This window comes from Bombina bombina, chromosome 1 (genome assembly GCF_027579735.1).
Source record: "Bombina bombina isolate aBomBom1 chromosome 1, aBomBom1.pri, whole genome shotgun sequence".
In the NCBI taxonomy this organism is placed as follows: domain Eukaryota; kingdom Metazoa; phylum Chordata; class Amphibia; order Anura; family Bombinatoridae; genus Bombina; species Bombina bombina.
Window position 1 is genome coordinate 1,041,279,641 of NC_069499.1, and position 24,432 is coordinate 1,041,304,072.

General features: G+C 38.3%; 1 protein-coding gene across 1 annotated transcript in view; it reads left to right on the top strand.

The window, feature by feature from the left end:
- The first annotated feature begins 375 nt into the window (after nt 1-375).
- Nucleotides 376-24,432, top strand: part of LOC128662795 (ubiquinol-cytochrome-c reductase complex assembly factor 1-like) — a 224,165-nt gene continuing 200,108 nt past the window's right edge. Inside the window, exon 1 of the mRNA XM_053716756.1 lies at nt 376-519. Coding sequence (XP_053572731.1) covers nt 496-519 — 24 coding nt within the window. The 5' untranslated portion in view covers nt 376-495. The remainder of the gene's footprint in view (nt 520-24,432) is intronic.

Below are 24,432 nucleotides of genomic sequence, written 5' to 3' on the forward strand. Positions count from 1 at the left end.
CACACATAATAACCCAGAAAAACAGGTCTGACAGTTCCACTTTAATGAAGTGTGAATTTTTTTTGAGAATCTTCACCCGCAAGGCTTTGCCTCTGCAGCAAGCAATAGCGTAACACATATAGCCTAGGACTAACTAACTATCAGCAGTTTTTGGTGTGCCACATGTGCTGTATTACTATGGACATTTTATCAACAAAGCTTTGCGTTACATACTATTGATTCGACATAAATACCAGAAAAATGCGAAACAACATACAATTATATTTCTACTAGTCTACATTTATATCTGCTAAAATATGCAATATGTTTCTAAAAGTACAACACCGGGATTATTCATATCAGAGACTTTGCCATCCACAAGATGGCGGACAGTGGACACCAGCAGATAGTGTCACTGAGGAGGCGGATACTATCGTATTACCTCGGAAGTGTATCACAGAAGCATGAAATTTGTAGACAGCAGCTTCATCGACTAGTAAACTCTTCAGTGTCACTATGGCAGCGTTTGTCAGATTAGGAGTAAGTATGAGACACGGTTTTATAAATGATGTTTGTGCTGTAAAACGCCTCAGTGGATGGGTACAGGCGATATAGTTTAGCTTTGCGCTCTCTGGTGTTGGCAGCATGGGTTATACAACTGACAGCTTATACAATTTACCAATGTGCATCTGGTTAAAAAAAATGGTTGTGCAAGGTCATTTATTGTAGTGCAAATAATAAACAAAAATGTTAACAATGTGTCATTTTTTAGACACTTGATTAAATAACATGTAGCTTGCGCATTGCCAGAATTGAAAATAAATTTCCAATTAGCGAATTACCTTTGTTACAGAATACATGCTTCACTTTGTAGAGTATCTCATTACTTGTCACATTTTATCTGCACAAGTGTAGGCCAGTTTGAAAAGTTTTAAAGTTCCATTTATTACATCTAAAAACAAACTTTGGTTAAAATATATGAATGAAGACATATAATACTCAGATATGTTTATGTATAGAGTGGAGCAAGAATTAAAGGGACATTATGCACTAGATTTTTCTTTGCATAAATGTTCCAATTATATAGCCTATACAACTTTTTTTGTTTTAGTATAGTTTTGCTTATTTTTAAATAACATTGAACTGATTTTCAGACTCCTAACCAAGCCCCAAAGTTTTAGGAGAATACTGATGTATACCTACTTCAGCTTACTCCTGTTTGTGTAAAGAGTCTTTTTATATGCAGAGGAAGGGGGTTTGCTTTTTCTGCTATAGAACCACACTTGCAGTGTGTGTTCCAGCTACCCTATTCAACAGTGCTAAACTGGGAGCTTCTAAGTAAGTTTTTAAAAGGTTTTTTACTGGATTTTTTATATCAGTATCTGTGCATAGTCTTCTTTGTAGTAGTGTCTATTACATGCAGTTATATGAAAATTTGTGTAATTTAGTACTTTAAAATTCCATCTGTTGTTTAAAATGTTGGACTTGTATATTTGCGAACAGCTCATTATTGGAGTGTGAAATGCAAAACATCCAGAGATGAAACTCCAATTTTTTTTCTTATATAATTCAGATAACAGAAATGCATGTTGCTTTTTAATATACAGTTGAATTATGCAGAATTATGTAACATTATCTTAGCGACATCTTAAAAAAAAAAAAAAAAAATTATATAAAAGATTTTATCCACCAGTTACACTTACCTCTGTTCCTCTCCATGCTCTTCCGATTTGGTCTACTTTTTAAAAGTGTTTTGCGGGCACACTGTCTAATCACAGCACGCCTGGTCGCGCTATTGAACTAATAGTGCAGAATTATGTAACATTATTTTTTAAGTCTAACCTACTGAGGTACACAGTGCATGACATCAATTGCCAGCTGGCAGTTGCTGAGCTTTGAAGTATATTCTAATGTAAAATGTAACTTGATATCTTAAAGATAATTCAGTTTTGAGTTGTTGTCTAACATACTTTCAGTCTTTTTAATTTATGTGTTAATGTGGCTAAAAAGTGTTAAAGGGACAGTCTACACCAGAATTTTTATTGTTTTAAAAGATAGATTATCCCTTTATTACCCATTCCCTAGTTTTGCATAACCAACACAGTTATATTAATACACTTTTTACCTCTGTGATGACCTTGTATCTAAGCCTCTGCAAACTGCCCCTTTATTTCAGGTCTTTTGACAGACTTGCATTTTAGCCAATCAGTTCTGGCTCCCTGGAACTTCACATGCATGAGCACAGTGTTATCTCTATATGACACACATGAACTAACACCCTCTAGTGGTGAAAAACTGTCAAAATACCCTGAGAGAAGAGGTGGCCTTCAAGGGCTTAGAAATTAGCATATGAACCTCTTAGGTTTAGCTTTCAACTAAGAATACCAAGAGAACAAAGCAAAATTGGTGATAAAAGTAAATTGGAAAATTGTTTAAAATTACATTCTCTATCTGAATCATGAAAGTTTATTTTGGACTAGACTGTCCCTTTTATGGTGCTTGGTCTTGAAACAAATGTGTACTTCTTCCGGGAAAAATCCTAGGTGTAATGTATACATGCAGGTAACTATATTTTTGTGGTATTCATTATATTTAAAGTGATTTGAATTCAAAATTAAACTTTCATGATTCAGACAGCGCATGCAATTTAAGAAACTTGCAGGGTTGCTATTCTTAAAATGACCTGTTTTAGCAAATTAAAATTTTTATTTTTTTCAACTAAAAATAACCCTTCAACTATACTACGTTAAGCACATAGAGCATTTTTATTGCACTGTTACTTGCATATAACACATTGTCTATGTTAGTAATAGCTCTAAAATTGAGTTGTAGTAGAGAGGTTGCAAGGAATCCAAAGCTTGTACAATTCTACTTCTGGCTCACAAGTTTTTTTTGAGTTTTCTGCCTATATCTACAAAAAAGTAAATTCCTTCATTGGCTCCAAAAAATGTATTGCTGGCCCTACAGTTTAATGTAAATGTGTCAGCCTCTGGGGTAGTGCATCACAAATAAGGTGAATCAAGATGTTTTAAAACACTCTTTAGTATAACTCAAGCAGTGCTGATTAAGTGCAAGTATTGGATTTAAAGTGAAAGTAAATGTCATGCAAAGCATATATATAATGTACACTTTAGTAGATGTGCATGTTTATGTTTGGCATTGGCAAAATACAGTGCAAGTGCTTTTCAATAAATACTTTAGATCAGTGTTTCTCAATCATGGTTCTCAAGTACCCCCAACAGACAAGGTTTTCATTATATCTGATCCAGTGCACAGGTGAAGTAATCAGCTGATCAATAACACCATGGTAACTAACCTGCTCTCACCCATCAGCTCATTATTTCACCTGGGCATTGGTGCAGCTATAATGAAAACCTGGCCTGTTGGGGGTATTTGAGGACCGCGGTTGAGAAACAATGCTTTAGATCAGGGGTCGCCAACCTTTCGGACCTCAGGGACCACTAAACTCACAATTTTGAATCCCGTGGACCACTAACATAATAATAATTGAGATATATATATATATATATATATATATATATATATATATATATATATATATATATATATATATATATATATATAAAAACACACACATACTGTACATAACTAGTATAACCATAGCTAAGTTTACATTATGTATATATTTACATGTTTAAGAATTATTTTTTTGGAATTAACTGAATGACAAAACTGAGAGAATACTTCCTAATGAGTAGGGAGATTGCGTAGGGAGATTGTAATTTAACTCCTCCATTTTCACTGATGCCCAGCCAGGCACTGTAGGGAGTTGCGGCACGACAGGGTGACACCATCAGAGGAGACTAATTCCTGATTGATGGTGTCAAGGACCACCAACATCTTCTCGTGGACCACCAGTGGTCCATGGACCACTGGTTGGTGACCGCTGCTTTAGATAACCTGTGTTTTACTCAACTGCTTCCCTTACAAAGAGCTTTTTTTCTTTGTATTCTTAGTATCTTTTGTTGAGAAGCAGGGATGTAAGCTTAAGAGTCAGCCCACTTCTCGAGCACTGTATGGCAGCAGTTTTGCAAGAATGTTATACATTTGCAAGAACACTAGAGGGCAGCACTATTTCCTGCCATGTAGTGATCCAGACACCTACCTAGGTATCTCTTCAACACAGAATATCATGGGAACAAGGCACATCTGATAATAGAAGTAAACTGGAAACTTTTTTAAAATTGTATGCTCTGCCTGAATCACAAAATAAATATTTTAGGTTTCATATTCATATCCCTTTTAAAAAAAAATATTGCTATTACTTTTTAGATCTCCTATGCTATACATGGTACTACTTCTGGTTGCCCACTTCTGCTGTAGATTGTAGGCATGTGCATTATTTCAGCAAAATCATACCTTAAAATATTTAAAAATAGTAAAAAAAAAAAAAAAATCCAAAAAGATCCTTTAAAACGGTAATCTTATAGTGAGTTTCCAAGTCCATGTAAATAGTGAGCTCCCTCTATGGTATATAAAGAAAATGATAAAAATAAACATGTGACACAAAGGAAATATGTTCTGTTTCAGATATAGATTAAGTTCCTTTTGTGTGTAAAAGAGCACTCTGCTAGTTAGAAACCGGGTATGAATTAATAATTTCTCCTTTTGTTCTTCAAAACACTCTCCTCCACAAATGTCAATAGGATTTACCTTTATACAGAGAAGCGTCCTCACCATTGAATCTCAATGGACTACAGTAGTCACGTGACTCCAGATCGCCTATCAGAGCATTGGGAAGTTCCGGTGTTCCAACACTTACAATCCTTCTTACTCCAATCGTTTCCTACGATGCGTTTAAGATTTTGTTTGTGGTACAGAGACGGTGCAATTGCAAAATACTTTGTGCCCCATTAACTGTTTGTTTCTTATACAGGTATACCTCACTTTACAGCGCTTCACTTTACAGCGCTTTGCTAATACAGCGCTTTGTGGAGCTGAAGTTCAGCCTCCAAGAATTTTAAAACAGTGCTATAATCATCGGTAAATTGTGAGAAAAGTGACTGGCACCATTGTATTATGCTTAGTTCACTCTGTCTACAGCATTACAGTGCAATCTGTGTCTCAGTGCTATAGTCTGGCAAACTTTACTTCAGTAATTGTCACTATTTTATTGGTACAGTATTTATTGAATACTGTTGAACAACTGGAATCCTCGCACTCAAAAGGGGTAGGTAGGTTAGGGTGAATATAAATAAAGTACCGTCAGTCCAAAGGCTTAAAAGTAGAAAGCTCCTTTATTTTGAAATACACTAAAAAGGCATACACGCCAGCAAGGTTACAAGGTCAAACGCGTTTCATAGTTCTAACTTCTTCAGTGACCTATCAGATAGGTCACTGAAGAAGTTAGAACTATGAAACGCGTTTGACCTTGTAACCTTGCTGGCGTGTATGCCTTTTTAGTGTATTTCAAAATAAAGGAGCTTTCTACTTTTAAGCCTTTGGACTGACGGTACTTTATTTATATTCACCCTAACCTACCTACCCCTTTTGAGTGCGAGGATTCCAGTTGTTCAACTATTCTTACCTTTGAGGGAAAAAGGTGAAGTTCCCTGCACATATCCTATCTGCACCAGTCAGACCGGAACGTTTGTTTTGATCATAGCTCCCGTGGGGAGCGCTGAGGAGGTGAGACAGAGCGGTGCTGCAGAGGCAGTGAAGACACAGCACAGCGCGGCACAGAGAGAGGTGAATGAAACTGCCCAACACACTGAGCGCTTGCTTACGGATTCTGGCATTTTATTGAATACTGTGCTGTGTGAGTGTTAAACTGAACTAACACATATTTGGGGTGCAATAGTGCTACGTTTAAACTTGTTTTTAAACACACTGGCAAGTGAAAAGAAAGCTACTCTTAAATTAATTGTTAAAGGCATATGAACCCAAACGTGTTGTTTTGTGACTCAGACAGAGCATACCATTTTTAATTCCAATTTACTTCTGTTATCTAATTTGCTTTCTTCCTGTGATATTCTGTGTTGAAGAGATACCTAGGTAGGGATCTGAAGCAGTACTTGACAGGAAATTGTGCTGCCATATAGTGCTCTTGCAAATGGATAACATTTTTGCAAAACTTCTGCCATATATTTATTTATTTATTATTTATTTATTTATAAAATATTTTACCAGGAAGGATACATTGAGATTTCTCTCATTTTCAAGTATTTCCTGGGACCACAAAACATTGCATTGATACAATTAGTGTACAATAAAATACAAAACAATAATAATACACAATATATGCAAACATTTAACATAGAACCGGTAGGAAATATTTAATCAACCATGACAGGTGCATTCTGTTTTGAGATATGTAGAGAGGGATCTCTTAAAGGATATTAGGCTTGGGGAAGGTTTTAAAGTGTAAGGGAGGTCGTTCCATAATTGTAGTGCTCTGTAGGAAAAGGAGGATCGAGCTGCTTTCTTTTTGTATTGAGGCAAGCTAAATAATGTGCTGTTATTGGATCGGAGGTTATAGGAGGTGGGAATAGCAGGGCAGAGCATTCTGCTCAGGTAGGGTGGGAGCTTCCCAGAAAGGCTCTTAAAGACAAGGCAAGAAAGATGGAGGGTGCGTCTGGATTCCAGCGACAGCCAGTTTAGTTCTTTTAGCATGTCACAATGGTGGGTCCTGTAGTTACATTGTAGCACAAAGCGTCAGAACGAGTTATACAATGTATTACGTTTATTAAGGTGAGTTTGCCGTGCAATTGGATTTTGTTTTGATGCGAAGATGGGAATTTTGTAATTTGTGTAATTTAGATCATTGTGACAGTTTTGTCAGTGTTTATGAAGAGTTTGTTTTTTGAGATCCACTTTTCTACCTCTGTAAACTGGTCTTGGAGCACTGCTTCAAGCTGCGGCAAATCCGAATTGTTTGCATAGATTACCGTGTCATCTGCATACATGTGTACAAGTGAAGATTTGCAGACATTAGGCAGATCATTTATAAATAATGTGAATAGTAGGGGGCCGAGAATGGAACCTTGGGGTACACCACACGTGACTGGGAGAGGGAGTCTCTGTCAGAAATGGAGACATATTGTGATCGATCCGATACATATGATCGAAACCAGGTTAACGGACGATCAGCAATACCAGAGTTTTTTAGCTTGAGCAGTAGTATGTCGTGGTCTACTGTGTCAAAGGCCTTTGCAAAATCAAGGAAAATAGCTCCAGTTAGGTCTCCTTGTTCCATGCCGGTTTGGATGTCATTGCAAACTTTTAGGAGGGAGTGATTCAGGCGAAAACCTGATTGATCAGGGGTCAGATAGTTAGATTGTTGGTAATACTCACATAATTGCGTATGGACGCATTTTTCTAAGATTTTTGACAATACTGGGAGCAAAGATATAGGGCGATAATTAGAAACCAAGGTTAACTCCCCACTTTTATGGATAGGCACTATTGTTGCAGTTTTCCAAAGTTTGGGTATGTATCCAGATACCAAGGATTCGTTAATTAGGGTTGTGACCGGTTTAGCAATTGCCGGCGCACTGAGCTTCAACAGCATTGCTGGGATATGATCAGGTCCAGACTGGTTTTTCATTTTTAGATTATTAAGGTGTTTCTTAATGACATTGATGGGTACAAGTCTAAAATTGAACTTCTCTATATTGGGTCTTTGCTGATTTAGTGGGGCCTGATCCACATTTGTAGTTTCAGGATGCATGTCATTTATTAGTTTGTCAATCAGGGTGGTGGAGCATCTGACAAAATAACTATTAAAGGCATTTGCTACTTCTAAGGGGAGTTGCAGGGTATGGTTGTCCACATTGACAGTGGGGGGTTGGGAGTGGATTGAAGGATTTTGTAAGTTATTTATGGGTTTCCAAAACTTTCTTGGGTTTGATATGTTATTGTTCAGATTTTCACAGAAATATTGGGCCTTGGCCAATTTTGTTTGTTTAGAGCATATATTTCGCCATTTTCTATATACACAGGGATCGTTCATAGAGCCTGTATGTTTGAACTTTGACCACAATGAATCCCGAAACTGGTACATTTGAATGAGGTCACCTGTGATCCAATTCAAGTGTGCTCCTTTTACTCTCACCTTACGCAGCGGGGCATGTAAATTCCAAACGTGTAGGAGTTCAGACTGAAAGAATTCAACTGCAGTGTCTAGATCTGGGATTAAGTTTAAGCTGTGCCAGGGGAGGTTCTGGATGTCAATTAGAAAAGATTGAAGATTAAATTTTTTTGAAGGATCTGGTGATTTTAACCTTGAGAGAGGATTTAGTTGCCTTTATTTTGTGCACGCAGTTCACTAAGCAGTGGTCACTGAAATTGTTAGGGAGAACACCTGCCTCCTGGATTCGGTCGGGAGAAGTGGAGAGAATCCAGTCGAGCAGGGTGTGATTATGGCTTTTGATGTTTATGCGAGTTGGGGAGGAGAACTATCTTCCATAGGCTACCTGTTTGCATAGCAGTGGAACAGCTGAGATGAATGTCTGTATTTTCTTTTAAAACTGGGGTAGATATGCTTTTAAAATCAGGCTGAAGGAGAGAGATATATTAGCATCAGATTGGCCTGCAAAAGTTTAAAGGAATGGGGAGGGTATTTCTATGGACATTTGAGCTAAGGGTCATTTAAGCAAACAAGGGAAAGTTGAAAATTACAGAGATAAGACAGAGGTATTCATGTAGGGGAATAAACCATTAAACAAAGTACAAAAAAGATATATGGGCCTTAACTGGTTAAACTAACTTTTAACATAATGGTCAGACATAATGGTGATAAAATATGCATTTAAAATTATAAAAACAAACCAAAAAAAAAAAATATATATATATATATATATATATATATATATATATATATATATATATATATATATATATATATATATATATATATATATATATATATATATATATATATATATATATCAGAAAATAACATCAGAGCCGTGCTTTAGAAATGGGCTGACGTTTAAGCATACATCCCTGCTTTTCAACAAAAGATATCAAGAGAACAAAAATTATAATAGAAGTAAATTAGAAAGTTGTTTAAAATCTCACGCTATATCTGAATCAGGAAAGAACATTTTTGGGTTTGATATCCCTTTAATACAAGTACTAGTAGGGAACTATTAGAGTAAGAAGGATTGTAACTGTTGGAGCACCGGAAATTCCCATGGCTCTGATCTCACATGACTACTGAAGTCCATTGAGTCCGAAGATTCATGGGGGTAGTTCAATCATGAGGCTGCTGCTCCATACAATAGTAAATCCCATTGAAATCTGTGGGGGAGAGTGTTGAAGACCGATGGGAGAAATCCTGACACACAACCGGTGAGTGTTTCTAACAGGCACGTTGCTCTTTTACAAACAAAAGGAACTTAATCAATTTCTGCAGCAGAACATATTTCCTTTGGATCACTTTTTTTTTTTTTTTAACATTTTCATTAATATCACGGAGTGAGCTCACTATTACATACCCCCCCAACTGTCCTGATTTTCGCGGGACAGTCCCGATTTTTGGGGTCTGTCCCGGGTTGCTAGTCACCTGTCCCGATTTGCGCCATGCATTAAAAAAAAAAAAAAAAAAAGATACCTGTTAGATTCCCTGTGGAAAAGGAATGGTGTGTGGGTTAAGCAGGAGTAAGAAGGCTGCATACACTCTGAGCACGGGTAATGGTGACCTCTCTAACCTACCTCTGGTAGTGATGTCTAACCCCTGGTGATAATGCAAGCATGCCTTCAGTTTTATACAATGAGCAGTGCTAATACCAGGGTAACGAACAGTGGCAGCCGCAGACTGCCAGCTAATGTGCTTGCCAACCCCAGGACCCCCTACAATGAATTACAGATACCCATATATGATGTAGTGTGTGTGTCTATCTGTATGTATAAGTTTATGCTATGTAGTGTGTGTGTGTCTGCATGTATAAATGTAAGCTATGTAGTGTGTGTATGTGTATCTGCATGTATAAGTGTATGCTATGTAGTGTGTGTGTGTGTGTTTGCATGTATAAGTGTATACTATGTAGTGTCTGTGTATCTGCATGTGTAAGTGTATGCTGCATGTATAAGTGTATGCTATGTAATGTGTGTGTGTGTCTATCTGCATGTATAAGTGTATGCTATGTAGTGTGCGTGTATCTGCCTGTGTAAGTGTATGCTATGTAGTGTGTGTGTATCTGCCTGTGTAAGTGTATGCTATGTAGTGTGTGTGTATCTGCATGTATAAGTGTATGTTATGTAGTGTGTGTGTATCTGCATGTATAAGTGTATGCTATGTAGTGTGTGTGTATCTGCATGTATAAGTGTATGCTATGTAGTGTGTGTGTATCTGCATGTATAAGTGTATGCTATGTAGTGTGTGTGTATCTGCATGTATAAGTGTATGCTATGTAGTGTGTGTGTATCTGCATGTATAAGTGTATGCTATGTAGTGTGTGTGTATCTGCATGTATAAGTGTATGCTATGTAGTGTGTGTGTATCTGCATGTATAAGTGTATGCTATGTAGTGTGTGTGTGTATCTGCATGTATAAGTGTATGCTATGTAGTGTGTGTGTGTATCTGCATGTATAAGTGTATGCTATGTAGTGTGTGTGTGTATCTGCATGTATAAGTGTATGCTATGTAGTGTGTGTGTGTATCTGCATGTATAAGTGTATGCTATGTAGTGTGTGTGTGTATCTGCATGTATAAGTGTATGCTATGTAGTGTGTGTGTATCTGCATGTATAAGTGTATGCTATGTAGTGTGTGTGTGTATCTGCATGTATAAGTGTATGCTATGTAGTGTTTGTGTATCTGCATGTATAAGTGTTTGCTATGTAGTGTTTGTGTATCTGCATGTATAATTGTTTGCTATGTAGTGTGTGTGTATCTGCATGTATAAGTGTATGCTATGTAGTGTGTGTGTGTATCTGCATGTATAAGTGTATGCTATGTAGTGTGTGTGTGTATCTGCATGTATAAGTGTATGCTATGTAGTGTGTGTATCTGCATGTATAAGTGTATGCTATGTAGTGTGTGTGTATCTGCATGTATAAGTGTATGCTATGTAGTGTGTGTGTGTATCTGCATGTATAAGTGTATGCTATGTAGTGTGTGTGTATCTGCATGTATAAGTGTATGCTATGTAGTGTGTGTGTATCTGCATGTATAAGTGTATGCTATGTAGTGTGTGTGTGTATCTGCATGTATAAGTGTATGCTATGTAGTGTTTGTGTATCTGCATGTATAAGTGTTTGCTATGTAGTGTTTGTGTATCTGCATGTATAATTGTTTGCTATGTAGTGTGTGTGTATCTGCATGTATAAGTGTATGCTATGTAGTGTGTGTGTATCTGCATGTATAAGTGTATGCTATGTAGTGTGTGTGTATCTGCATGTATAAGTGTATGCTATGTAGTGTGTGTGTATCTGCATGTATAAGTGTATGCTATGTAGTGTGTGTATCTGCATGTATAAGTGTATGCTATGTAGTGTGTGTGTGTATCTGCATGTATAAGTGTATGCTATGTAGTGTGTGTGTGTATCTGCATGTATAAGTGTATGCTATGTAGTGTGTGTGTGTATCTGCATGTATAAGTGTATGCTATGTAGTGTGTGTGTGTATCTGCATGTATAAGTGTATGCTATGTAGTGTGTGTGTGTATCTGCATGTATAAGTGTATGCTATGTAGTGTGTGTGTGTATCTGCATGTATAAGTGTATGCTATGTAGTGTGTGTGTGTGTGTGTATCTGCATGTATAAGTGTATGCTATGTAGTGTGTGTGTGTATCTGCATGTATAAGTGTATGCTATGTAGTGTGTGTGTGTATCTGCATGTATAAGTGTATGCTATGTAGTGTGTGTGTGTATCTGCATGTATAAGTGTATGCTATGTAGTGTGTGTGTGTATCTGCATGTATAAGTGTATGCTATGTAGTGTGTGTGTGTATCTGCATGTATAAGTGTATGCTATGTAGTGTGTGTGTGTATCTGCATGTATAAGTGTATGCTATGTAGTGTGTGTGTGTATCTGCATGTATAAGTGTATGCTATGTAGTGTGTGTGTGTATCTGCATGTATAAGTGTATGCTATGTAGTGTGTGTGTGTATCTGCATGTATAAGTGTATGCTATGTAGTGTGTGTGTGTGTATCTGCATGTATAAGTGTATGCTATGTAGTGTGTGTGTGTGTATCTGCATGTATAAGTGTATGCTATGTAGTGTGTGTGTGTGTATCTGCATGTATAAGTGTATGCTATGTAGTGTGTGTGTGTGTATCTGCATGTATAAGTGTATGCTATGTAGTGTGTGTGTGTGTATCTGCATGTATAAGTGTATGCTATGTAGTGTGTGTGTGTATCTGCATGTGTAAGTGTATGCTATGTAGTGTGTGTGTGTATCTGCATGTGTAAGTGTATGCTATGTAGTGTGTGTGTGTATCTGCATGTGTAAGTGTATGCTATGTAGTGTGTGTGTATCTGCATGTGTAAGTGTATGCTATGTAGTGTGTGTGTATCTGCATGTGTAAGTGTATGCTATGTAGTGTGTGTACCTGCATGTGTAAGTGTATGCTATATAGTGTGCTACTGTGCATTCTTGCTGACTTTAAAGGCCAGAATCTAGAATATTAATGGGGAATGCAGAGAGCAGTTTTAAATAATTTATTATTAAATGTCCAATTAAGATAAAAATATTTAGCAATGTCTTTGCAAAGGCTAATTAAATACATAGCTCACATAGCCATACCAGTGGTTTGAGCTTGTGTTTGATTTGCTGCCTAAGTGTATTAAAATATGACTTTATTTACAATTTTATTTATATTACTTTAATCTTATGATTTTTTTAAGCCCCGCCCACCACATTTCAATTTTTTTGCTGCGGGGTGTCCCTCTTTTGAATTTTGAAATGTTGAGAGGTATGTTTTTATAGACTTGGAAACTCACTAAAAGATTACTGTTTTAAATTATGTTTTTGGGACTTTTTTCACTGTCTATTTTGAAATACTTTTAATATATGATTTTGTTGAATAAATTTACCACCGGTGGTTTTATGTTACCATATATGTGTGAAATATTTAGTAAATTTTATATCTCTACAGTTTTTCACTGCTTTTCTAACGTGATGTTTTTTGTTTTATGGTTTAAGAGGTTTTTTTTGTGTTTTGTTTCTCTTGTTAAGTGTATCCAGTCCACGGATCATCCATTACTTGTGGGATATTCTCCTTCCCAACAGGAAGTTGCAAGAGGATCACCCACAGCAGAGCTGCTATATAGCTCCTCCCCTAACTGTTATATCCAGTCATTCTCTTGCAAGCCTCAACCAAGATGGAGGTCGTAAGAGGAGTGTGGTGTTTTATACTTAGTTTATTCTTCAATCAAAAGTTTGTTATTTTTAAATGGTGCCGGAGTGTACTGTTTATCTCAGGCAGTATTTAGAAGAAGAATCTGCCTGCGTTTTCTATGATCTTAGCAGAAGTAACTAAGATCCATGGCTGTTCTCACATATTCTGAGGAGTGAGGTAACTTCAGAGAGGGAATGGCGTGCAGGTTTTCCTGCAATAAGGTATGTGCAGTTAATATTTTTCTAGGGATGGAATTTGCTAGAAAATGCTGCTGATACCGAACTAATGTAAGTAAAGCCTTAAATGCAGTTATAGCGACTGGTATCAGGCTTATTAATAGAGATACATTCTCTTATAAAAATGTAATATAAAACGTTTGCTGGCATGTTTAATCGTTTTTTTATGTATTTGGTGATAAAACTTATTGGGGCCTAGTTTTTTTCCACATGGCTGGCTTGAATTTTGCCTAGTAACAGTTTCCTTAGGCTTTCCACTGTTGTAATATGAGTGGGAGGGGCCTTTTTTAGTGCTTTTCTGTGCAGCTAAAAATACTGAGAGAGACATTCAGCTTCCCTTTCCATGATCCAGGACATCTCTGGAGGGCTCAAAAGGCTTCAAAGTCGTTTTTGAGTTAGGTAAAAAGCCACAGTAGAGCTGTGGCAGTTGTTGTGACTGTTTGAAAAAAAACAACAAAAAAAACAAAACAAAACAAAAACGTTTTTGCCTTTTATTATTCAGTTTTGGGTATTAAGGGGTTAATCATCCATTTGCAAGTGGGTGCAATGCTCTGCTAACTTGTTACATACACTGTAAAAATTTTGTTAGTGTAACTGCCTTTTTTCACTGTTATTTCAAATTTTGACAAAATTTGTGTTTCTTAAAGGTGCAGTAAAGTTTTTTTATATTGCTTGTAAACTTGTTTAAAGTGTTTTCCAAGCTTGCTAGTCTTATTGCTAGTCTGTTTAAACATGTCTGACACAGAGGAAACTACTTGTTCATTATGTTTGAAAGCCATGGTGGAGCCCCATAGGAGAATGTGTACTAAATGTATTGATTTCACCTTAAACAGTAAAGATCAGTCTTTAACTATAAAAGAAATATCACCAGAAGATTCTGACGAGGTGGAAGTTATGCCGACTAACTCCCCCCACGTGTCAGACCCTTCGCCTCCCGCTCAGGGGATGCACGCTAATATGGCGCCAATTACATCAGGGACGCCCATAGCGATTACCTTGCAGGACATGGCTGCAATCATGAATAATACCCTGTCAGAGGTATTATCCAGGTTGCCTGAATTAAGAGGCAAGCGCGATTGCTCTGTGGTTAGGAGAAATACAGAGCGCGCAGATGCTGTAAGGGCCATGTCTGATACTGCGTCACAAAATGCAGATCATGAGGACGGAGAGCTTCAGTCTGTGGGTGATGTCTCTGATTCGGGGAAACCTGATTCAGAGATTTCTAATTTTAAATTTAAGCTTGAGAACCTCCGTGTGTTGCTTGGGGAGGTATTAGCTGCTCTGAATGACTGTAACACAGTTGCAGTACCAGAGAAATTGTGTAGGCTGGATAAATACTATGCGGTACCGGTGTGTATTGGTGTTTTTCCTATACCTAAAAGGCTTACAGAAATTATTAGCAAGGAGTGGGATAGACCGGGGGTGCCTTTTTCCCCACCTCCTATATTTAGAATTTTTTTTCCAATAGACGCCACTACACGGGACTTATGGCAGACAGTCCCTAAGGTGGAGGGAGCAGTTTCTACTTTAGCAAAGCGTACTACTATCCCGGTTGAAGACAGCTGTGCTTTTTGAGATCCAATGGATAAAAAATTGGAGGGTTACCTTAAGAAAATGTTTATTCAACAAGGTTTTATTTTAGAGCCCCTTGCATGCATTGCGCCTGTCACGGCCACGGCGGCATTCTGGTTTGATGCCCTGGAAGAGGCCATCCATACAGCTCCATTGACTGAAATTATTGACAAGCTTAGAACACTTAAGCTAGCTAACTCATTTGTTTCTGATGCCATTGTTCATTTGACTAAACTAACGGCTAAGAATTCCGGATTCGCCATCCAAGCGCGTAGGGCGCTATGGCTTAAATCCTGGTCAGCTGACGTGACTTCGAAGTCTAAATTACTCAACATTCCTTTCAAGGGGCAGACCTTATTCGGGCCTGGTTTGAAGGAAATTATTGCTGACATTACTGGAGGTAAGGGTCACACCCTTCCTCAGGACAGGGCCAAAGCAAAGGCCAAACAGTCTAATTTTCGTGCCTTTCGAAATTTCAAGGCAGGTGCAGCATCAACTTCCTCCGCTTCAAAACAAGAGGGAACTTTTGCTCAATCTAAGCAGGCCTGGAAACCTAACCAGCCAGAAAGCCTGCTGCTGCCTCTAAGACAGCATGAAGGAACGGCCCCCTATCCGGCGACGGATCTAGTAGGGGGCAGACTTTCTCTCTTCGCCCAGGCGTGGGCAAGAGATGTTCAGGATCCCTGGGCGTTGGAGATCATATCTCAGGGATATCTTCTGGACTTCAAAGCTTCCCCTCCACAAGGGAGATTTCATCTTTCAAGGCTATCTGCAAATCAGATAAAGAAAGAGGCATTCCTACGCTGTGTGCAAGACCTCCTAGTTATGGGAGTGATCCATCCAGTTCCGCGGACGGAACAAGGACAGGGTTTTTATTCAAATCTGTTTGTGGTTCCCAAAAAAGAGGGAACCTTCAGACCAATTTTGGATCTAAAGATCTTAAACAAATTCCTCAGAGTTCCATCTTTCAAAATGGAAACTATTCGGACCATCCTACCCATGATCCAAGAAGGTCAGTACATGACCACAGTGGACTTAAAGGATGCCTACCTTCACATACCGATTCACAAAGATCATCATCGGTTTCTAAGGTAGCTCTTCCATTCGGGTTGGCTACAGCCCCGAGAATCTTTACAAAGGTTCTGGGCTCACTTCTGGCGGTTCTAAGACCGCGAGGCATAGCGGTGGCTCCGTATCTAGACGACATCCTTATACAGGCGTCAAGCTTTCAAGTTGCCAAGTCTCATACAGAGATAGTTCTGGCATTTCTGAGGTCGCACGGGTGGAAAGTGAACGAGGAAAAGAGTTCTCTATCCCCACTCACAAGAGTCTCCTTCTTAGGGACGCGTATAGATTCTGTAGAAATGAAAATTTACCTGACGGAGTCCAGGTTATCAAAACTTCTAAATGCTTGCCGTGTTCTTCACTCCATTCCGCGCCCTTCGGTAGCTCAGTGTATGGAGGTAATCGGCTTAATGGTAGCGGCAATGGACATAGTGCCATTTGCGCACCTTCATCTCAGACCGCTGCAATTATGCATGCTGAGTCAGTGGAATGGGGATTACACAGATTTGTCCCCTCTGCTAAATCTGGATCAAGAGACCAGAGATTCTCTTCTCTGGTGGTTGTCTCGGGTACACCTGTCCAAGGGTATGACCTTTCGCAGGCCAGATTGGACAATTGTAACAACAGATGCCAGCCTTCTAGGTTGGGGTGCAGTCTGGAATTCCCTGAAGGCACAGGGATCGTGGAGAAACTCCTTCCAATAAATATTCTGGAGTTAAGAGCGATATTCAATGCTCTTCTGGCTTGGCCTCAGTTAGCAACAGTGAGGTTCATCAGATTTCAGTCGGACAACATCACGACTGTGGCTTACATCAACCATCAAGGGGGAACCAGGAGTTCCCTAGCGATGTTAGAAGTCTCAAAAACAATTCGCTGGGCAGAGTACCACTCTTGCCACCTGTCAGCAATCCATATCCCAGGCGTGGAGAACTGGGAGACGGATTTTCTAAGTCGTCAGACTTTCCATCCGGAGGTGTTTGCTCAGTTGATTCATCGTTGGGGCAAACCAGAGTTGGATCTCATGGCATCTCGCCAGAACGCCAAGCTTCCTTGTTACGGATCCAGATCCAGGGACCCAGAAGCGACGCTGATAGATGCGCTAGCAGCGCCTTGGTTCTTCAACCTGGCTTATGTGTTTCCACCGTTTCCTCTGCTCCCTCGACTGATTGCCAAAATCAAACAGGAGAGAGCATCGGTGATTATGATAGCACCTGCGTGGCCACGCAGGACTTGGTATGCAGACCTAGTGGACATGTCATCCTTTCCACCATGGACTCTGCCTCTAAGACAGGACCTTCTGATACAAGGTCCTTTCAATCATCCAAATCTAATTTCTCTGAGACTGACTGCATGGAGATTGAACGCTTGATTCTATCAAAGCATGGCTTCTCCGAGTCAGTCATTGATACTTTAATACAGGCACGAAAGCCTGTTACCAGGAAAATCTACCACAAGATATGGAGTAAATATCTTTATTGGTGTGAATAAAGCTGTGGCTTCCACCTGGGCCTTCAAAAATGAGGCCTCTGTTGAACAGATTTGCAAGGCTGCGACTTGGTCTTTGCTTCACACTTTTTCAAAATTTTACAAATTTGATACTTTTGCTTCTTCGGAGGCTGTGTTTGGGAGAAAGGTTCTTCAGGCAGTGGTTCCTTCCGCTTAATCCTGCCTTGTCCCTCCCATCATCCGTGTACTTTAGCTTTGGTATTGGTATCCCACAAGTAATGGATGATACGTGGACTGGATACACTTAACAAGAGAAAACATAATTTATGCTTACCTGATAAATTTATTTCTCTTGTAGTGTATCCAGTCCACGGCCCGCCCTGTCCTTTTAAGGCAGGTCTAAATTTTAATTAAACTACAGTCACCACTGCACCCTATGGTTTCTCCTTTCTCTGTTTGTTTTCGGTCGAATGACTGGATATGACAGTTAGGGGAGGAGCTATATAGCAGCTCTGCTGTGGGTGATCCTCTTGCAACTTCCTGTTGGGAAGGAGAATATCCCACAAGTAATGGATGATCCGTGGACTGGATACACTACAAGAGAAATAAATTTATCAGATAAGCATAAATTATGTTTTTTTTGGAAGAATATCCTCTGAAAAGAGCTGTACTGTTGGTTTTATTTTTATTTAAAAGGTGTGTTTTGTTTTTGTTTTAATGTGCATTTTTTCAGGTTTTGTTATTAGTTAGTGAAATAAAGCTCAAAAATGGCCACTGTCTGCAACATTCTGTTTTTTTTTTCAGAGCCAAATATATCTTACTCAATTAAATCTGGTGCCGATAAAAGTTAAATGCCATTATGAACATCATTTCATTACAGAATAACAAAGGCCAAAATAATGCATGTGCCTAGATATTTTATGTGGTATCGTATTGTTCTTTCCTTCCATGAACCTCTTCCATATTTCATCTTTTGTACTGACAAGTGCACACCAGTGTTATTGGACTACTTTACACATTTGATTAACATAATCTTATTGTGTCAAACTATTTTGCTAGTGATTTATACTTCATATGTGCTTGCATTAAAATAGGGTTACCACCTTTGTTGGGGAAAAAATACTTGGTTTAGTCATTTAGAATTATTCTTCGGGCTAGATGATATAAACTTTGCCAGATCAAACCTAGTTTTTCTTGCAGACTCTCGCCGGGGCTGCCCTGGTGGAATGATTGTATAAAAGGGGCAGTCCTTACGAGCTCCTATTGAAAGTAATGGCGCTCGATGGATAGGGAAACTTCACTCCTTAGAGCGAAGTTAGCAGTGAGAAGCGGGCACACTTTATGAAATCCTGCAGCCAATATAATCACATTACGCTACTTTCTCATTATAGTAACTTACAATTGCCTATATTTTCGTTTGCATATGTTTTTTCTATACGGGTTATAAGTATTTCTTTCATGTAATTTGCAAGAGTCCATGAGCTAGTGATGTATGGGATATACAATCCTACCAGGAGGGGCAAAGTTTCCCAAACCTCAAAATGCCTATAAATACACCCCTCACCACACCCACAATTCAGTTTTACAAACTTTGCCTCCTATGGAGGTGGTGAAGTAAGTTTGTGCTAAGATTTCTACGTTGACATGCGCTTCTCAGCATTTTGAAGCCCGATTCCTCTCAGAGTACAGCGAATGTCAGAGGGACGTAGAGAGAATAACCTATTGAATGTAATGATTTCCCTAACGGGGTCTTTTTCATAGGTTCTCTGTTATCGGTCGTAGAGATTCATCTCATACCTCCCTTTTCAGATCGACGATATACACTCATATACCATTACCTCTACTGATAACTGTTTCAGTACTGGTTTGGCTATCTGCTATATGTAGATGGGTGTCTTTTTGGTAAGTATGTTTTTATTACTTAAGACACCTCAGCTATGGTTTGGCACTTTATGCATTTATATAAAGTTCTAAATATATGTATTGTACTTATATTTGCCATGAGTCAGGTTCATGTATTTCCTTTTTGCAGACTGTCAGTTTCATATTTGTGGAAGTTAATATTAAGAAATATTTTTCTTACCTGGGGTTTAGTCTTTTTTTCAATTGACTACTTTGTTTCAAATTGCGGGCTGACTTAGGCTCGCGGGTGCGCCAAATGCTACACTTTATTGCGTCATTCTTGGCGCGAGAATTTCGTCATTTCCGGCGTTGTAATTGACGCAGAGGTTCACACAGGGTTGCATCGTTAGTGATGCGAGTGTGTCATTTCCGGACATGGTTGGCACAAAAAAAATTTCAGTTACGTTGTGCATCATACTTGGCGCTAAATTTTTTAAATTATTTATTTGCCCCATTGCTTTTGCCTCTTGCCTTTTTCTATGTCAGAGGGCTATGCTATTTGCATTTTTTCCCATTCCTGAAACTGTCATATAAGGAAATTGACAAATTTTGCTTTTTATGTTGTTTTTTATTTTACATTTTGCAAGATGTCTCAATCTGATCCTGTCTCAAAAGTATCTGTTGGAACTTTGCTGCCTGATGTCGGTTCTACTAAAGATAAGTGCATTATATTTCCGAATGTCATTGTATGATAAACTTTTTACATGCAGATATTGTATCCATCAGTTTATAGTACATTTACTGTTGTTCCTTCAACTTTTAATGTACATGTTATACCTATGAAATTTTAAGAATTTGTTTCTGATTCTATTCAGAAGGCTTTGTCTGCTATTCTGCCTTCTAATTATTATAAAGGTCTTTTAAAACTTCTCATAAAGTTGATGAAATTTCAAATGACCGACAATGTAATGAATTATCCTTTTCTGATGAGGATCTATCTGATTCAGAAGATCTTTCCTCAGATATTGACACTAACAAATCTACATATTTATTTAAAATGAAGTATTTTTGTTCTTTATTAAAAAAGGTGTTAATTATTTTGGATATCATGGAAATTAGTGCTCTTGATATTAGAACTAGTAAATTCTGTTTTTTAAACCTCCTGTGATTGCTCCAGAGGTTTTTTTCCGTTCCTGATGCTATTTCTCTTATGATTTCTAAGGAATGGAATTAGCGGGGTACTTATTTTATTCCTTCTTCAAGGTTTAATTTTTTTTTATCTTTTTACCAGCAATTTCTATAGAGTTTTGGGAAGAGATCCTCAACTTGTTGGGGCTATTTCTACTCTTGCTGAATGTACCTCTATTCCTATGGAAGATAGTACTTAAGTTCTTTTAGATAGGAGACTTGAATCTTATCTAAGGAAAACTTATTTATATTCAGGTCGTCTCAGGCCTGCATTTTCTTTGGCATTTTCTTTGCAGCTGCATCAACTTTTTTGTTGGAGATTTAGCGCAACAAGAATTGGATTCTCTGATTTATTTAGTAATATTGTTCGTTTTCTGCAAACATACTAATCAGTTCTGATGCCATTTTTTGATATCATTAAGATTAATGTTAGATCTATGTCTTTAGCTATTCTTAGCTACAAGAGTTTGAGGCTTAAATCTTGGAATGCTGTTATGACTTTTTAAGTCTAGATTGTTATTTCTTCTTTCCAAAGTAATAAGAGACCTAAAGGTAAATATTAAGATTCTAAATTGTTTTTGTTCTTTTTTTCAAATAAGGAACAAAAACCTAATCCTTTGGAAACTTTTTTAAATGGCATAAATCCAAACCATTTAAGAAACCAAAAAACCAGCCCCGCATGAAGGTGCGACTCTCATTCCTGCTCAACTGGTAGGGGGCAGATTAAGGTTTTTTTCAAGAATATTTTGGATAATTCGGTCCAAATCAATGGTTTCAAGTATTGTCTCTCAGGGGTTTCGAATAGGATTCTGAATAAATCCTCCTGTGAGAAGATTTTTTTCTCTCACGTATCCCAGCAAATCCAGTTAAAGCTCAGGCTTTCCTGAAGTGTGTTTCAGACCTGGAGTTTCAGGGGTAGTCATGCCAGTTCCTTTTCAGGGACAAGGTCTGGCTTTTTTTATTCAAATCTATTCTTTGTCTTAAAGAAGGAAATTTCATTCAGACCAATTCTGAATCTGAAAATTTTGAATCGTTATGTAAGAATACCAATTTTCAAATGGTGTCTTGAAGGACTATTCTACCTTTTATTCAGCAAGGACATTTTAGGTCCATATTGAATTGCAGGATGTATACCTTTATATTCTGATTCATTCAGATCATTATCAGTTCCTGAGATTCTTTTTTCTAGACAAGCGTTACCAATTCGTTGCTTTTCCATTTTTTGGATTAGTAGCCGCTCAAATAATCTTTTTTAAAAGTTTTTGGTGCCCTGCTTTATGGAAACCAGAGAGCAGGGTACTGCAGTGTTTCCTTATTTGGATGATATTGGTACTAGCTCAGTCCTCCGCGCTGCAGAATCTCACACTAATCAACCAGTGTTGTTTCTTCGGAAACATGGTTGGAGGAACAATTTACCAAAGAGTTTCTTGATTCCTCAGACTAAGGGTCACCTTTTTAGGTTTCCAGATAGATTCAGTGTCCATGACTCTGTCTCTGACAGACAAGAGACGTTTGAAAGTGGTTGCAGCCTGTCGGCACCTTCAGTCTCAGTCATTTCCTTCAGTGGTTATGTGCATGGAAAATTTAGGTCTCATGACTGCAGCATTGGACGCATTTCCCTTTGCTCGTTTTTCACATGAGACCTCTCCAGCTTTGTTTGCTGAAATCCATGGTGCAGGGATTATATTAAGATATCTCAAATAATATCCTTAAATCCCAATATTTGACACTCTCTGACGTGGTGGTAAATCACCAGCGTTTAGTTCAAGGGGCTTCTTTGTTCGGCTAACCTGGACTATGATCTCTACAGATGCAAGTCTTTCAGATTGGGGAGCTGTTTGGGGATCTCTGACAGCACAAGGGGTTTTGGAAATCTCAAGAGGCGAGATTACCAATTAATATTTTAGATCTCCGTGCTATTCTCAGAGCTCTTCAGTTTTGACCTTTGATGAAGAGAGAACTGTTCATTTGTTTTCAAACAGGCAATATCACATACAGTGACATTTGTCAATCAGCAGGGTTGGACTCACAGTCCACAAGCTATGAAGAAGTATCTCGGATACTTGCTTGGGCGGAATCCAGCTCCTGTCTAATTTCTGTGGTGCATATCCCAGATATAGACTTTGGGAGGCGGATTATCTCAGCCGTCAGACTTTACATCCTGGGGAGTGGTTCCTCTATCCAGATGTGTTTTCTCAGATTGTTCAAGATATGGGGTCTTCCACAGATAGATCTGATGGCCTCTCATCTAAACAAGAGACTTCCCAGATGCCTGTCCAGGTTCAGGGATTTTCAGGCAGAAGCAGTGGGTGCGCTGACACTTCCTTGGTGTTATTAACCTGCTTATATTTTCCCGCCTCTAGTTCTTCCTCCAAGAGTGATTTCCAGAATCCTCATGGAACAATCGTTTGTGTTGCTGGTGGCTCCAGCATGGCCCCACAGGTTTTGGTATGCGGATCTTGTTCGGATGTCCAGTTGCCAACCTTGGCCATTTCCGTTAAGGCCGGACCTACTGTCTCAAGATCCGTTTTTCCATCAGGATCTCAAATCATTAAATTGGGAGGTATGGAAATTGAACGCTTAGTGCTAAGTCATAAAGGTTTCTCTAACTCAGTGATTAATACTATGTTACAAGCTTGTAAATCTGTCTCTAGAAAGATTTATTATCGAGTTTGGAAGACCTACATTTTATGGTATTCTTCTCATAAATTCTCTTGGCATTCTTTTAGAGTTGCAAGAATTTTTCAGTTTCTTCAGGATGGTTTGGATAAGGTTTTGTCTGCAAGTTCCTTGAAGGGACAAATCTCTGCTCTTTCTGTTTCATTCACAGAAAGATTGCTAAACTTCCTGATATTCACTGTTTTGTACAGGCTTTAGTTTGTATTTAAGCCTGTCATAAAATCAATCTCTCCTCCTTGGAGTCTTAATTTGGTTTTGAAGGCTTTACAGGCTCCTCCATATTGAGCCTATGCATTCTTTGGACATTTTACTACTTTCTTGGAAAGTATTGTTCCTTTTGGCCATCTCATCTGCTAGAAAAGTTTATGTGCTATCTGCTTTTTCTTGTGAATCTCCTTTTCTGATTTTTCATCAGGATAAGGCGGTTTTGCGGACTTCATTTCTATTTTTTCCTAAGGTTGTGAATTCTAACAACATTAGTAGAGAAATTTGATGTTCCATCCTTGTGTCCTAATCCTAAGAATTCTTTGGAAAAGGTCTTTTCATTCTTTGGATGTGGTGAGAGCTTTGAAATATTTAAGCTACTAAAGATTTCACAAAGACTACAAGTCTATTTGTTATATTTTCTGGTCATAGGAAAGGTCAGAAAAACTTCTGCTATTTCCTTGGTTTGTTGATTAAAGCTTTTTTGATTCTTCAAGCTTATTGGAGTCGGGTTAGGCCCCGCTTCAGAGAATTTCAGCTCATTCTACTAGATCAGTCGCCACTTTGTGGGCTTTTAAGAATGAAGCTTCAGTTGTTCAAATTTGCAAGCGGCAATTTGGTCTTCTTTACATACATTTACTTAATTCTACCATTTTGATATATTTGCTTCTTCAGAAGCAGTTTTTGGTAGAAACGTTCTTCAGGCAGTTGTTTTAGTTTGATTCTTCTGCTGATGTTTTAAGTTTTTCTTTTCTTCATGAGAATAACTTATGTTTTGGGTTGTGGATTAATTTTTCAGCATATGGCTGCTGTTTATTTTTATCCCTCCCTCTCTAGTGACTCTTGCGTGGAGTTCCACATCTTGGGTATTTGATATCCCATACGTCACTAGCTCATGGACTCTTGCCAAT